This window comes from Stenella coeruleoalba, assembly GCF_951394435.1.
Source record: "Stenella coeruleoalba genome assembly, chromosome: 14".
In the NCBI taxonomy this organism is placed as follows: Eukaryota; Metazoa; Chordata; class Mammalia; order Artiodactyla; family Delphinidae; genus Stenella; species Stenella coeruleoalba.
The window spans coordinates 78778133-78793166 of NC_137160.1; the positions used below are offsets into that span (position 1 = coordinate 78778133).

The 15034-nt window shown below is 34.7% G+C and overlaps 1 protein-coding gene across 7 annotated transcripts in view; it reads right to left on the reverse strand.

The window, feature by feature from the left end:
- The window catches only part of TAOK3 (TAO kinase 3), a 188587-nt gene that overhangs the window by 57810 nt on the left and 115743 nt on the right, over positions 1-15034 (reverse strand). For 6 of the 7 annotated variants that reach the window (XM_079942082.1, XM_079942078.1, XM_079942081.1 and 3 more), the window contains 4 exons: positions 12871-12916; positions 11866-11962; positions 9349-9462; positions 8069-8160 (listed from right to left, as the gene is read on the reverse strand). In XM_079942082.1, the coding sequence (XP_079798208.1) occupies positions 8069-8160; positions 9349-9462; positions 11866-11962; positions 12871-12916 (349 nt within the window). Of the gene's footprint in view, positions 1-8068; positions 8161-9348; positions 9463-9931; positions 10008-11865; positions 11963-12870; positions 12917-15034 lie in introns of those variants that run through there. The other variant, XM_079942083.1, reaches the window with a different exon arrangement.

A 15034-nucleotide genomic window follows, 5' to 3' on the forward strand; every position in this document is an offset into this window, starting at 1 on the left:
TCACATGAAAAAAGGCATTCCAAATATAGTACACAGCTCTACGGTCTGAGAAGCATTAGCTAAGTATCAGTTTCAGGTGGCCTCACCTATGTTCAAGTCCTTTGCTAGATGTACTACATAAATCTTCTGAGCCATAGTGACAGGGTTCATTGCTAAGTCAGCATACTATGGAGCAAGGGCTGGGAAACTATGGCCTGTGGGTCAGATTCACCTAGAAGCCTGTTTTTGTAAAGTTTTATTGGAACACAGCCATGTCCATTCATTAATGTGTTGTCTATGGCTGCTTTCATGCTACAACAGCAGGGCTGAGTAGTCATGACAGATTATATGACTTAAAAGGACTAAAGCACTTATTATCTGGTCCTTAGCTGAAAGCTTGTCAGCCTTTACTGTAGAATATAATAGTCTGCATAGAAGCTTCTAGATAAGCAACAGAACAGGAACCGGAAGTGCTTTGAAGCTACCTTGTGATATGTAAGCCATTTCACCTCCAAAGAAAGGAAAAAGGTGAAAGCATAAAAAAGCTGAATTAATTAAATTAAAAGAAAAAAAACAGTGATTTATTTAATTTAAAGATAATGATCAAGTTTTTTCTGAATGCTCCATGTATGTTTTATGAGATCAAGGTTCAGAGAACCCTTTGGACACTGCTCTGCTTGGCAAAGCTCATGCTAAATTAGAGCACCTAGACTGAGCTTTATTTTAATAAAGAAGATCAGAGAGTACCCCACCTTTGGATAAACACTTCATGAAAAGGCAGATTTCTTATGAACAAATATGGTTGACAACTGTAATAATTAATGATAATAATAATTGCTACCACTTACTGAGTTCCTATTACATGTCAGGCATTCACTTTAGGTATGTTACATATGGTATGTTATTCGTAATTCTCAAAACAGCTTGTCAAGATAAGCACTATTACTTCAATTTCCCAACAGAAGGAACTGGGGTAAGCTAGTCTAAATAATGAAACCAAGCCACACAGTAAGTGGCTAAATTGGGATTTCAACCCAGTCCTGTAAGACTCCAAGACTTGTCTTTTCACTAGACCTCAGTGCCTCTTCAATTATTCTGTGCATTTTATAATAGATAGTACTGGTATTTCAATATGAAAAAAAAAAAAGGAAGAAGAAGCTTTATAAGACTAAATATACCCCTGTCGCCTCAACAGCCATCACTACATTCATTTATTAACACAAACAGTGAGTGGCAATAATAATGTGGAAGAAGAAAATTCCAGGCAGAGGAGCTATGAAACAACATTTATGTTTTTTTCTTTTTTTCCCTTGGAGAATGCATTTCTGAACACAGTCAATTCCCTGTCATGCTGATGAACCATTTGCCAGCTTCTACCATGGTCTGTGCTGGTGAACTAAGGGTCTATAGCTTAAACAGAAGAGTGTCAAATTAACTCCTCTTGAAATAATCTCAAAAAATAAAATATCTGGTGACTGGACAATTTCAATGTCCAAGAAGCTTCCAAGGATGCATGAATTTACCTAGGTTTTTCAGCGGAAGATCAATTTATCAAAAGATAATTTGTAAAGCAGGTTTAACCGCTTAGGGACCTTGGAGTTTGATCCAGGAAAGAGAGAGAGTGCCAGCAGCATTATCATCTTCCTGCTTTCTAATGACACCTCAGTGATTCAATGTACAGATTAGGGGCTTTTAAAAAACATACACTGTTATAACATATATATGGAATCTAAAAAAAAAAAAAAAAAGGTTCTGAAGAACCTAGGGGCAGGACTGGAATAGAGATGCAGACGGAGAGAATGGACTTGAGGACACGGGGAGGGGGAAGGGTAAGCTGGGATGAAGTGAGAGAGTGGCATGGACATATATACACTACCAAATGTAAAATAGATAGCTAGTGGGAAGCAGCCGCAGAGCACAGGGAGATCAGCTCGGTGCTTTGTGACACCTAGAGGGGTGGGATAGGGAGGGTGGGAGGGAGGGAGACGCAAGAGGGAAGAGATATGGGAACATATGTATATGTATAACTGAGTCACTTTATTATAAAGCAGAAACTACCACACCATTGTAAAGCAATTATACTCCAATAAAGATGTTTAAAATATATATATACACTGTCATAGAAGAGATATCATAAGGAAAGGGGACAACACATTATTCAGGCACTATCCACAACTTTCACTGTAATTTCAACATTAAAAGTAAAATTTAAAGTATACTGTCTGTACCTGGAATTTCATTAAGCCTGAAACATACAGAAAACTTAGAAAAATCATTGCTTAGGTTTATATATGCAGCAGTTTAATCATCTTTCATGTAAAAAAAATACCCTTCTTTTATGTGTTCATTAACAAGATTAATGCCAAGGAAATAGAGATGTATAGTAAAGCTGTCAAAGAGGTACTTGTATGGTTTATTACATTTCCAGTATAATAAAGTTTGAATAATTGCCGAGAATTTAAATGTCCTTGGTAACAACTTTATTTTATGAATATTAACTGAGCATGTACTACCATCTTTCTCTGAATCTAAGATGTCATTGACAACAAGATGCATCGCAATTTAAGACGTACCACTATTTTATGTATAACTCAGAACAAAATGCTGCCAATTATGATCATAAAATGCTGTTGCCTGTAAAATACCTCCCAGTTTAAAGAGATGTTAAAATGTAAATTAAAAATTTGATAAGATATGATATATACTAGGATTGTGCTGATGATGCCTAACATTTACTGAACACATACTATATACACCAGATGTAATAATAAGCACTTTATGTCCACATTTTCATTTAATCCAGACAATCCCCATACGGTAGGGGATCTTACTATGCAAATTTCATAGACAGTTAAAATAACTTGACCAAAGTCATACAACTAAAAAATGGCAGAGCTGGAATTAGTACTCAAGTTTATCTGACTATAGTCTGTGCTCTTAGGCATAACTTAATACTATCATCTATTAATTTGAAGGACTAGCTGTTGTGGAGGATAAGACAATTTGGGAGAAGGCTACTCTGTTTTTTGATTCAGTAAATCATTTTATAAAAGGCAATCAAAGTTAGGCTGATATAGAGAGCATGTTGTTATATATATTTCAATTCCTTTTTATAAAATGATAAAATCAGAAATTAAGCACATTTCCTCTCCTGTCTCAAGAGAGGAAATACTAAGGTACCTCCTGGGATCTGCACCTATTTTACCAATGTCGACTGCTGTTTGAAACTCCAGTCATTACTACATCTACATAGTACAAAAACTGATGTGATGACAATGCTGAATCATCATAAAAGGGCGTGTGTTGTTTGCTCTATTTAATTAGGTTGGGAAGGGCAGAATCCATGTTATATTTTAGAAAAATTTCGGTAAGAAAAAATCTTGCTGAGACAATGGGTGGGCACTAATTAGTTGTAAGGTTCAACTCCAGGGACATCCCTTTAAAGTGTTGTAACTGAGGAGTTGCTATTACAGTTGCAGTGTTACAAGTAAAATTTTGGTTCACTTTAGAATATAAATGACAAAAATAGGAATAATCCTACATATGAATGCAGTCAGCTGTTTTGAGCATTGATATATGCCAAGCACTATGTTAAACACTTTACATATGTTATCTCATTGAAGTCTGACAATACCTATGCTATATGTATTGTTATTTTCATTTAGATGAGAAAACTGAGGCTTAGGGAAGTTTAGAAAATTGTCCAAGGTCTCATCGTCAGAATCAACACGTTACACAACCCCAGAAGGTGTCATTCACATCCTAGACTATGAGAATGCCTGCTGGTGTTATATGCAGCCACACATAACTGTCCTGCCAGCTAAGTGCTGGTAAAGCCAAGATTCAAATCCAGGGTGTCTAATTGCTAACTCCATGCTACACAGAGAATAGTTTGTCTTTTTTCCAAACCAAAGGAATGTACATTTATTTCTAATTTTAAAAAAGTTAATTTGATATTTGAAATACATAAAAATTTGCATAGTATTATAACAGACACCTACTGCTTAGATTTAACATTATTTTGTCATATTTGTTTCAGATATTTTCTTCTAAAACAAAATGAGATATAACTATTCCTCTTCTGCCCTCCAGAGTTTACTATTCTGAGATGGTATCTCTTACATCTATGTTATGTTTTATTAGTATATATATGCTCATAAATAATATATAAAATTGTTTATAAAGCTTTCACAATTGGCATCGTACTGTACCTAAACTTCAGTGACTTTGTTCATTAACTATTCAATGTTATGATTTGAGATTTATCCATGATGATACATGTAGATCCAGCTCATCATAAGAATTTGGTTGTTTCCACCATTTCTTGCTTCTACAAACAAGGTTGCAGCCTCACACATGTTCAGTGTACGTGCATAAAATTTCTAAAGTGTATACTTAGAAGTGAAATGTTGAGTCACTGACACTCCTCCTCATCATCCTTACCAGATGCTGCCAACTTGCCCTTCAAAGTGGTTATACCAACTGACATTCCTACTACCAGATGCTGCCAACTTGCCCTTCAAAGTGGTTATACCAATTGACATCCCTATTACCAGATGCTGCCAACCTGCCCTCCAAAATGTTTATACCATTTACATTCTTATCAATAGTGTATGAGAGTTCCTGTTTCTTTAGCAGCTTCTCCAAATTTATTAACTTTCGACTTAAAAAAAAATTTACCAGTCTGATGTGAAATAGTTTTAACTTGCATTTCCCTGATTACTAATGATGCAGAGTATCTTCTGATGCTTGTTGTCCATTTAGGTCTTCTTTTCAATGTTAATCGCTTGATCATATTCATGCCCATTTTTCTACTGGCTATTTATCTTTTTCTTTTTGGTAAAGAAATTGTGAGAGTTCTTTATAAATTCTGGGCCAATACTCTGTTGGGTAGATATGTTTCAACTACTTTCTATCAGTCTATGCTTACCTTTTAATTTTTGTGTTTTATATAGCTTTATATTTTAAAGTACTAATAGTTATCATATTTGTCATTATTTTTTAAATATTGTTTAGAAAAATTCTTCCCTATACCCATAAAGGTATACTCCTAGAATAATATAATATTAATTATACTTACATAGTGCTTATTACATGCCAGGCCAGGTTTTAAGTACTTTATATTCATTAATTCTTTAATCTTCATTATAATAGCACTTACTTCATGGGATTGTTATCTCTATATTATAGGTAAGGAAACTGAGGCATAAAGGATCTTTTCCTAAAAGTTTTAAAATTTTACTTTTGAGTATTTAACTAAAATCTGGAATTTATTTTTGTGTATGGCATTTGCTAGAAATTTAATTTTGGCTTTTATCATATAATTAACAAATTGTCTCATATTATTAATCAAAGAGGCCATCCTTTCACCACTGATCTTTAATGTCTTTTTTGTCTTATACCAAAATCTGACTTATAGATGAGTCTGTTTCTAGGCATTCTAGTCTGTTCTATTGACCATACTGATTTAATTATTATGGTTTGGACTGTGGTATAGTGACTCTTCTGTCCAAATTCTGTTTCTTCAGAATTGTCTTGACTGGTTTTGGCTCTATGAATTTTAGGGCTACCTTGTCAAATTCTACAAAATATTTCTGGAAGTTTGTCATGAATCCTTTTAAAAGTATGCGAATATTTCTGCGGAGTGCCCCCCGAAATCAGTGTTAATAAGATGAATTTGTTCCGTATGAAACAGAGAATAACACAATATCAGAAACTAAAAAAGAAATCTACCACCTCAATATCCATTAATAGAGGACCAGTCAAATAAACCATGGTATATCCATATAATGGAATAACATAATGCCAGTAAAAAATGAAAAAGTGTCTAAGTTACTAATATAAAACAGTGATCCAAGATGGTATTAAGTGAAAAATCAAAGTATAGAACCAATTGTATATGTTAATTTAGGAGTAAAAGGGAATATAGTAAGCATATATACATATTTCTAGAGTCGTCCCTCAGTAACTGTTGGGGACTGGTTCCAGGACTGCCCCAGCCTGCCCCAGAATACAATATTTGTGGATGCTTAAGTCCCTTATATAAAATGCCATAGTTTTTGCATATAACCTAATCATATCCTCCCATATAATCACCTCTAGATTACTTATAATACCTGATACAATGTAAATGTCATGTAAATAGTTGTAAATACAATGTAAATAGCTGCCCAAAGAATGGCAAATGCAAGTTTTGCTTTGCGGAACTTTCCAGAATTTTTTTTTTCCCAAATATTTTTGATGTGCAGTTGGTTGAATCCATGGATATGGAAGGCACGGATATGGAAGGTTATATATTATAAATACACACACACACACACACACACACAATAAATAAATACATATATACATACATACACATATATAACATATATAAAAATATACATATTTGTAAAGAAACTCTGGAAGGATATACAAGAAATTAATAACAGAGGTTCCCTGTGTGTGTTCACAGGGGTGGGGAAGGAATTGTATGAATAGGGCCAGGGGTAGAAGAAGTCCTTTCACTGCCTATCTTTTTATATTTTTTGATTTACAAAACACATGAATGTTACTTATTTTAAAAAATTAAGTAAATATTCTGTTTCCTCCTTGAATTTTTTTTTTCTTCACTAACATCTCTTTAGTATTAAAAAAAAAAGACAAATTGTGTATCTTTATCATGTTTCTTTGTTGGAAGAGGTCAATGAAGCAACTGGAAATGCAATACAAACATATCCCAAGTCATCTCTGTAGGCCAAACATTTTAGGGAAAGAGAAAACTATACTCTGAGAATCAAACTGAACTTAGAAATCCTTAGGACAAATTTGGATAACAATATAGAAGAAATTAAACAAAAAAACCCTATATTAAACAACATAGAAGAAATTAAACAAATTTTAAAGCTCGACAAAGAAATTTTTAAAATGGATTGTTAAAAAACTAGACATATTTATATAAATTTTAAATAAAAAATCTAAATAAAGGCACTGTTGTGCTGGAGCCAGCTCACACTGGCTTTCGAAGGTTAGCTGTGCATACCTTTCTCCAACTCCACACTTAGTGATTCAAACTGATAACGTGAAATTGGCTATGGTGGGGATACTTACACCACAGAATTTGGCAAATGCTACAAAATGCTTCCCCTCCCCCACCAGGGGGGTCATTGGTTAAAATTACCAGTATACCAATGAATAATGGTAACTTTAAGTTATACTAAAGTTCAAAATATGCAACCAGAGGATTGAGATTCTGTGGTATGTTAGACAATTTTAGATAATTGCAACAATATTTGGAGGACAACTTTAAAGCTGGGGGTATCCCCTAATATGAAGTTTTCTCTGGGGTTGCTCTCTATATAGGTTAGTTTTTATTCATTTTATTTTTGGCTCTGTTGGGTCTTCGTTGCTGCGCGAGCTTAGAGCCGCGAGCAGGGCTACTCTTCGTTGCGGTGCGTGGGCTTCTCACTGCGGTGGCGTCTCTTTGTTGCGGAGCACGGGCTTCAGTAGCTGTGGCTCGCGGGCTCTAACACCACAGGCTCAGTAGTTGTGGTGCATGGGCTTAGTTGCTCTGTGGCATGTGGGATCTTCCCAGACCAGGGCTCGAACCCGTGTCCCCTGAATTGGCAGGTGGATTCTTAACCACTGAGCCATCAGGGAAGTCCCATGTCAGTTTTTAGAGTCCAATCTTTAATAAGCCTACTATTACTTTTGCTATTACTTTTTAGAGTCCAATCTTTGATAAGCCTGCTATTACTTTTCCAGATTTCCCTTATACAAATAGGAATGTAAATTAAGTAATGAATATTACTATGAAGGACATATATCATCACTCATGCTATGGAGAATGGATATTTTTCAAATATTAATTCTAACTATTGTATATTCTTACATTTGTTAGCTGCCATATCTGCTCAAAACTCTTTTTCTTAATATAGCAGAGAAAAGCAATCTTATGATGTTATACCAAAGCATAGAAAAAAATATAGTAAATTCACATTGCCTAGCACATATATAGCAGTAACTCATTAAATAATCACTGGATAAGTGAATTAACAATCATAATACGGAGTGATTCTCAAAAGTACAATGAAAATAACTCTTTACTCACCCATTTCAATACAAGTGATCCCAAGTGACCAAATATCAACTTTCCCATCATACTGTCCTTCATCCATAGCTAAGATCACCTCTGGAGCCATCCTGCCAAACATAATGTACAAAACTCAAGTTGCAAATTAAAAAAATTCACCTGATAAAGTGATTCAATAAAATAGCTGTTTGGGGCATATTCTAAGTTTTATCTGATAAAGTTATAATTTTCTTACACAAATAATTTGAAAAAACACTATTCAAAATATAAACAATACACTCAGTGATTTACATGAAACAATATATTTCACCAGATCATGGTTCCACCATTTACTATCCTTTGGTCTTGGCTAAGTTACTTAACCTTTCTGTATATCAGTTTCCTCATCCATAATATGGAGAGAATTTTATTAGCTACCTCAGAGAGATTGGTAAAGGATTAATATGTATGAAACATTTAAATAAACTACTTTAAACAACATGAAGAATACTTTATGCAATTACATAAAGCAATACAATCAGATATTTCAAAGATGTTACAAGTTAAAAAACAAATAAACTGGCTATAATAATGGATATTATTTTGTTTGTCCATAATGGATTTTCATTAGGAGGGTAAGGGCCATATAGTTTAATATGCTTTGTTCTCTATTAGTGTATGTAAGTAGTTGCTTAATAGATACTATTTGATGATAGTGGAAAAATATTCAAATAGTAGCTGATTTTTTTTAGTAGGCAAGTAATTTTCCAGAGGTATAATTCATTCTCCAAGGTACAGTGAAATTCCAATGTATCTATGAAAGGAAGGAAAGGAGTCTTGAATAGAATGGGGTGAAACTTTAAGTCAGAATGACAAGTGAGGTAAAGTATCAGAGAATTCAACAGGAACAAGAATCTGGATTTCTTTCATTGAAAGGTAAAATTTATGCTCATTGGCTACAGAAGGTTAAAGAAACTACCTTGTTCTCACCTAGAGACTCTGCCTGAAGAGAAAAGTTCAAAAGAAACTTCAAATGAAGTCTAAAACCTGAGCTTGGTCAGTGAGTTGATAATCCTACTCAGTTTACACACAGTGACATCAACCTTATTTGAACAATTTAAAGTCACTGGAAATTTTATACTAAGTCTGAGGGTTTCTTTTTTGCTAGTGAGTTTTCTATCCTTCCTAATGAAATCTCATTTGAGACACACGGTGAGACACTGTCAAAAACAAACAAACAAACAAAACCAGTGCTATGAGTCCATCTTGTTTATATACACATATTTTAAAACTATGTCATGTTTTTTAATTCCACATACCAGTAAGGTGTGCCCACGAAGGAGTTGGCAGGAGAAGCCATTGAGGCAGATCCAAAATCAGCTAGTTTCACCTGACCTGGCTCTGTTAGAAGAATATTTCCTGCTTTAATATCCCTATAGGAAAAAATAAGAGGGTTAGAAAATTACTTTTCAATTTTGATTATGGAATAGGTCAGAGCATGCAATTAATAAGACAAAAAGTTTATTAAAAAAAAAACCTTGCTCAGATAGCCAGAAGGGGATTTAGTGATTACTGCATGTTGTAAGGGGGCCCAGGTGTACTTACTGGTAGGTCATAGTAATTACTAAAAGGTAGAGCTTTCTTTAGAGGGAGGGAATGTAATGAGAAAAAAGGCAGACATGGCCGACAAGGAAACCTACTCAGTTGCTACACTTACAAAATCATATTAGTTGCTGAATCCAGTCACCAACAGTATTGCTTGTGCTGGGGAAAATTGGCACCATCTGTAACTGCCTTTTTTTTTTCTCTTCCAAATTTCATGACATTTTTGGAGTCAGTCTAAACAAACCTTCAGTGACTCTGTATCGACTACCTACCAATAAACCTCAACTACACACATACCTTTTCTTTCTTGCCTGTGACCCTTTCTCTCTGCCTTTAATTGTAACTGCAACTCTAAGGCATTTGAGAGTACATGTTATAGAGAAGGTGTTATTTTAAAAATAACACTGTACAGTAAAAAGAAGACCCTGAAAGATCAAAACAAACAAGGATTAGGGGTTAGGAAATTGCATTTCTATTGTATTATTACAAAGAATCTCAAGTGGTTACTACTAAAACTACTAGATATTTTATGCAGCAAAAAGTTTAAAAAACATGATTTAAAAAAATTTAATCTGCAGTATGAAAATTTGGAATGAGAAGATGTGGACGTACTCCTTATTCTCTTTAAAAAAGTCATGAGGTGTAATGAGTACTAGGAACTAAGAATTGTACGTTGATGGGCAATGGAAAGATAAAGCAGAGGGAATGAGGAAAACATGTTAAGTTGAAAATGAAAGGTTCAAATGCTCCCAAAATAACTTTTCCAAAAATCTTCCCTTGAAAATTCAGTTTCTTTCCTCATGAAGACATTAGGCATTGGAAGAGAGAACTAAAAAAAGCATTATTTATTTCTCGTACAACAGAAAATATCTTTTCACTAACCCTGGCTTGCCTTTTAAATCAAAACAATAAGAATCTGAATTTATTTTTAAATAAAGAGCATTCTTTAAAAGCTTTTTGGCTTTTCAACTCTTTTTACCTATTAAAAAAGATAAAGTGTAGTATAGAATAAAACATTAAATTAATGTGAAAATTGAGGTAATAAAGGCACAGAAACCTGAACTGACCTTTAAAACAGGAGCAGGCAAAACTGTCATAAACAAGTTGGCATTCAGTAATGACATCTTAATACCAAAGATAGATAGATATACACTTTAAAGTTTATACATATCTATACTTTAAAATTGTCAAATCCGTAAATTACAGTTAAATTAATTTTATCAATATTTATTAGACATGGTTACGTTCATTCTTCATCCTTATGAATAAGCCAAATTCATGGCAGGAATTTTGGTCTGCCTATCTTGAGGGAGTTCTGCTTTGTGGTATGTACCAGTAACTGTGATGGCTACTCTAGGACGATTAAAACAGAAGCAAAAGGGGAACCTATGACTTAATAGTTTCATTTCTTCCTAGTAAATGTAAAATTTTTTTTCTTCTGTTTTTGAGCCATCTCAGGTCCTTTATGCCTACCTCATATTCCATTACTTGGTCACCATTCATTAAAGTAACAGTACTAGAAGTTCTTTACTGAGAGAAGGAAAAATTGGTAACAACATCTTTGTTAAGAAGTTAGTGATGGGAAGTAGGTTGGAAAGAGGAGAGTGGGGCTGTGATAAAGAAAATGTAATTTAGAGGGAAGCCTTGGATTAGGAGTTAGAAAATCTGAGTTTCAATCTTTATTACATAAATGCTAGGAAACCATGGGCAAGTTATTTAAATCTTTTTAAGTCTCAGTTTCTTCATCTACCAAAATGAAGACAATAATACCTTCCTAAATATCTATATGGACTAAAGAAATGCAAAAAATGTAAAATTGATAAAACAGCATACATTTACATGAGATTGATTTGTTATTTGCAACAGGAAAGGGAGAAGAACTCAGCTAGGAAATAAATATATGCAAGGAAGGCTGATTTTCTTTCCTTTTTTTCTTGACAGTATCAAAAGGTTGCTGGGCTCTTCTTCAAATTTCCCTGCAACACTATGCCTGGAGAATAGTTACCTACAGAACAGAGATGATATAAGTCTTTGTGGTTATATGCGAGAGACCAAGAGATAGGAACTAAATCCGGGCAACTTTACTCTTTACATCCAGAAGCAGCAGCAATCTATTTGCTTCCCATAAATTCTTAGGCACCCTAAAAATTGGAGCATGCACTAATTTTCAAGGTTCCTTGAACAGACTGTCCTGTAACTGAAATGAAAATGTAACTGGCCTCTAATCTTACCTATGAATCAATGCATGAGAATGTAGGTAGGCTAGCCCCTGCAAGGCACCGTGAGTAATGGCAGCGATCTCCACTTCCTGAAGTGGTTTTTTATGAACTGAGGAAAAAAAAAAAAAAGCCAGGAATAGATGATCAGTTTCATTCCTATTTTTATTATATTATACAGCTATAGCAGGCTGAATTATATACTTTTTCTTAAATGACAATTTGGGAACACGTTCACCTAAATACATAGGATATATATTTTCTATAGAATAACAATAAATAACCAGATAACAGGAAACTGAAGCATAAAAACAAACAAACCCCTTCAAAATAAAATAAAACAAAGCCTGATAATCACTGCAACAATTGTTAATTTACTTGTCAGTTGCAAGTCAAAGCCACACTGATTCCAACTGATCAGGCCCAAATTTACAAGGCCCTCTGACATTTTAAGTGCCTAGAGTGTTTTAGGTTGCATTATTCTCCTCTGCCGCAAGCCATGTATAAGTACCCCTTCTAACTACAGGTTTTCATTATTTGTGAAAGCAGCTAATAAGCAATTTCTATTCAGAGATCATGGATAATATAAGAAAGTTTTTTTTTTTAATGTAAATTTTAACTCAGTCTCTGATTATAACAGCGTCTGCAGAGGAGAACTGGGTCAGTCAAGAGATGTGAAAGGGTTAAATATCAATATAATTTGGATACCGATACCATCTACCTCTGTTTCATACATACACATGAATTTGATGTTTTTGGCTACACATACTACATCACACAACCCAAACATTTTAATAGTACCTGCCCTGGATGGGCCATGAATTAAAACAGCGGGAGGGCTGCTAATCATTACTCAGATATTTTCAGCGACATGGCAGAGACAGAGTCTGCATGGCTTATCCACATAACCCTTAAGTCTAAGTCATTAACCATTTAGTTTGCCCAAGGTGTGCTTTAATACAGGAGTAGACAACATTCTGGTCAAGGTAAAAAAGAAGGGGATAGTGCTTTTATCCTTACCTTCTAACAAATCAGAGGCTGAGCCTAAGCAATATTCCATCACCAACTGTAACAGATTGAAATAATAACCAGAATAAGGTAGGTTAATAAGAAACTGCTAAAACCAACCAACTAACCAAGGAACTAAGAATACTAGGAGAATAAATATTCTGATTCATCTGAACCTGTTATTGTTATTTCCTATTTGAAATCGGAATTTCTGTTTTTGTTATTTCCTATTTGAAACTGGAATTGGTCTAAGACAATATGGGGATTATATTTAAGGATTTAAGGTGCCTAGGTTAGAGTATAAATTAAATTTTGTAACTTGGAAAGTGGCAACCAAATAAATGAGCCAGTAAAATCTATACTGGAAATTATTAGTTAAATAATACAAACAAGTAAGCAGTAAATTCCCTACTTTCACATTTTAAAAAGTTCTGGGACTTCCCTGGTGGTCCAGGGGTGAAGAATCCACCTACCAATGCAGGGAACATGGGTTTGATCCCTGGTCGGGGAACTAAGATCCCACATGCTGCAGGGCAACTAAGCTCTTGCGCACCCCAACTAGAGCCCTTGAGCCCTGGAGCCCACGTGCCACAACTACAGAGAGAAAACCTGCACGCCACAACTAGAGAGAAGCCCGCGCGCTGCAATGAAAGATCCTGCATGCCTCAGTGAAGATCCCGTGTGCCACAACTAAGACCCAATGCAGCCAAAATATAAAATAAAATAAAATAAAATTGAAAAGTTCTAAACAAGAAAACACTGGTTAGAACTCAATCTAAAGATGTATCCTGGGGCTTCCCTGGTGGTGCAGTGGTTGAGAGTCCGCCTGCCCATGCAGGGGACACGGGTTCGTGCCCCGGTCCGGGAAGATCCCACATGCCGCAGAGCGGCTGGGCCCATGAGTCATGGCCGCTGAGCCTGCGCGTCCAGAGCCTGTGCTCCGCAGCGGGAGAGGCAGCAACGGTGAGAGGCCCGCGTACCGCGCAAAAAAAAAAAAAAAAAAGTATCCTGCTATGTATTATTATATTAGCTTGAATTCCTGAGAGATGGAATATTTCAATTTATATCTTAAAATATTTCTAGAACAATACTATTACATTAATATTGATATTTATTGGCTTTGCAATGTTGGGAGGCTTGTGAAAAGCAAAAATGAGAAAACTCTTTCTTTACTCTCATCTTAGATATTTTAGGCATTCCAGATTACTACTGATTTATAGCCAAGGTCAGAAGTGGAGTGCTCAGTGACCAATCTCCACACATATACACACAAGCACACACACACCTACAAATTATTATTTTGTTATTCTAAAAAAACACAACATGCTTATTATGAAATACAAATTTCCTATAATCACATAGACACAACTACTATTAACATATTGGTTCCTTCATTAAAAAAAATTAATGTGAAAACATTTATGTATTATGTACCCTGCATTACTGGAATATTTTAGAAGGATATGAGATATAATATTATATATTATTATATGTCATATATTATTATAATATATAATTGTACATAACATAACATACACATATTCTTCTGAATTTATTCCAGTAGCAAGGTACACAATATATCATATATCATACATATATATTATTATATATAATAAAGACATACATCTACTTTATTAAATTTATTATATATTTATAGATGTAATTAAATATACATAATGTATAAAAATTATTGCATTTCTGGAATAATCTAAAACAATATGAGAAACTTTAAAGTTTAGAAACTTTATTATAGTTTTCTGCTTTATATTAAAAGTAAGCAGATTCAGGGCTTCCCTGGTGGCGCAGTGGTTAAGAATCCGCCTGCCAATGCAGGAGACCTGGTCTGGGAAGATCCCACATGCCACACAGCAACTAAGCCTGTGCGCCACAACTACTGAGCCTGCTCTCTAGAGCCCGCGTGCCACAACTACTGAAGTCCACGCGCCTAGAGTCCATGCTCTGCAACAAGAGAAGCCACGGCAATGAGAAGCCTGTGCACCGCAACAAAGAGTAGCCCCCGCTCGCCTCAACTAGAGAACAGCCCATGCGCAGCAACGAAGACCCAATGCAGCCAAAAATAAATAAATTTATTATTTAAAAAAAAGTAAGCAGATTCAGAAACATTAATTTTACTTCTTATTGTGAAATGAAAGCGTCCACATAAGTGAATATTATA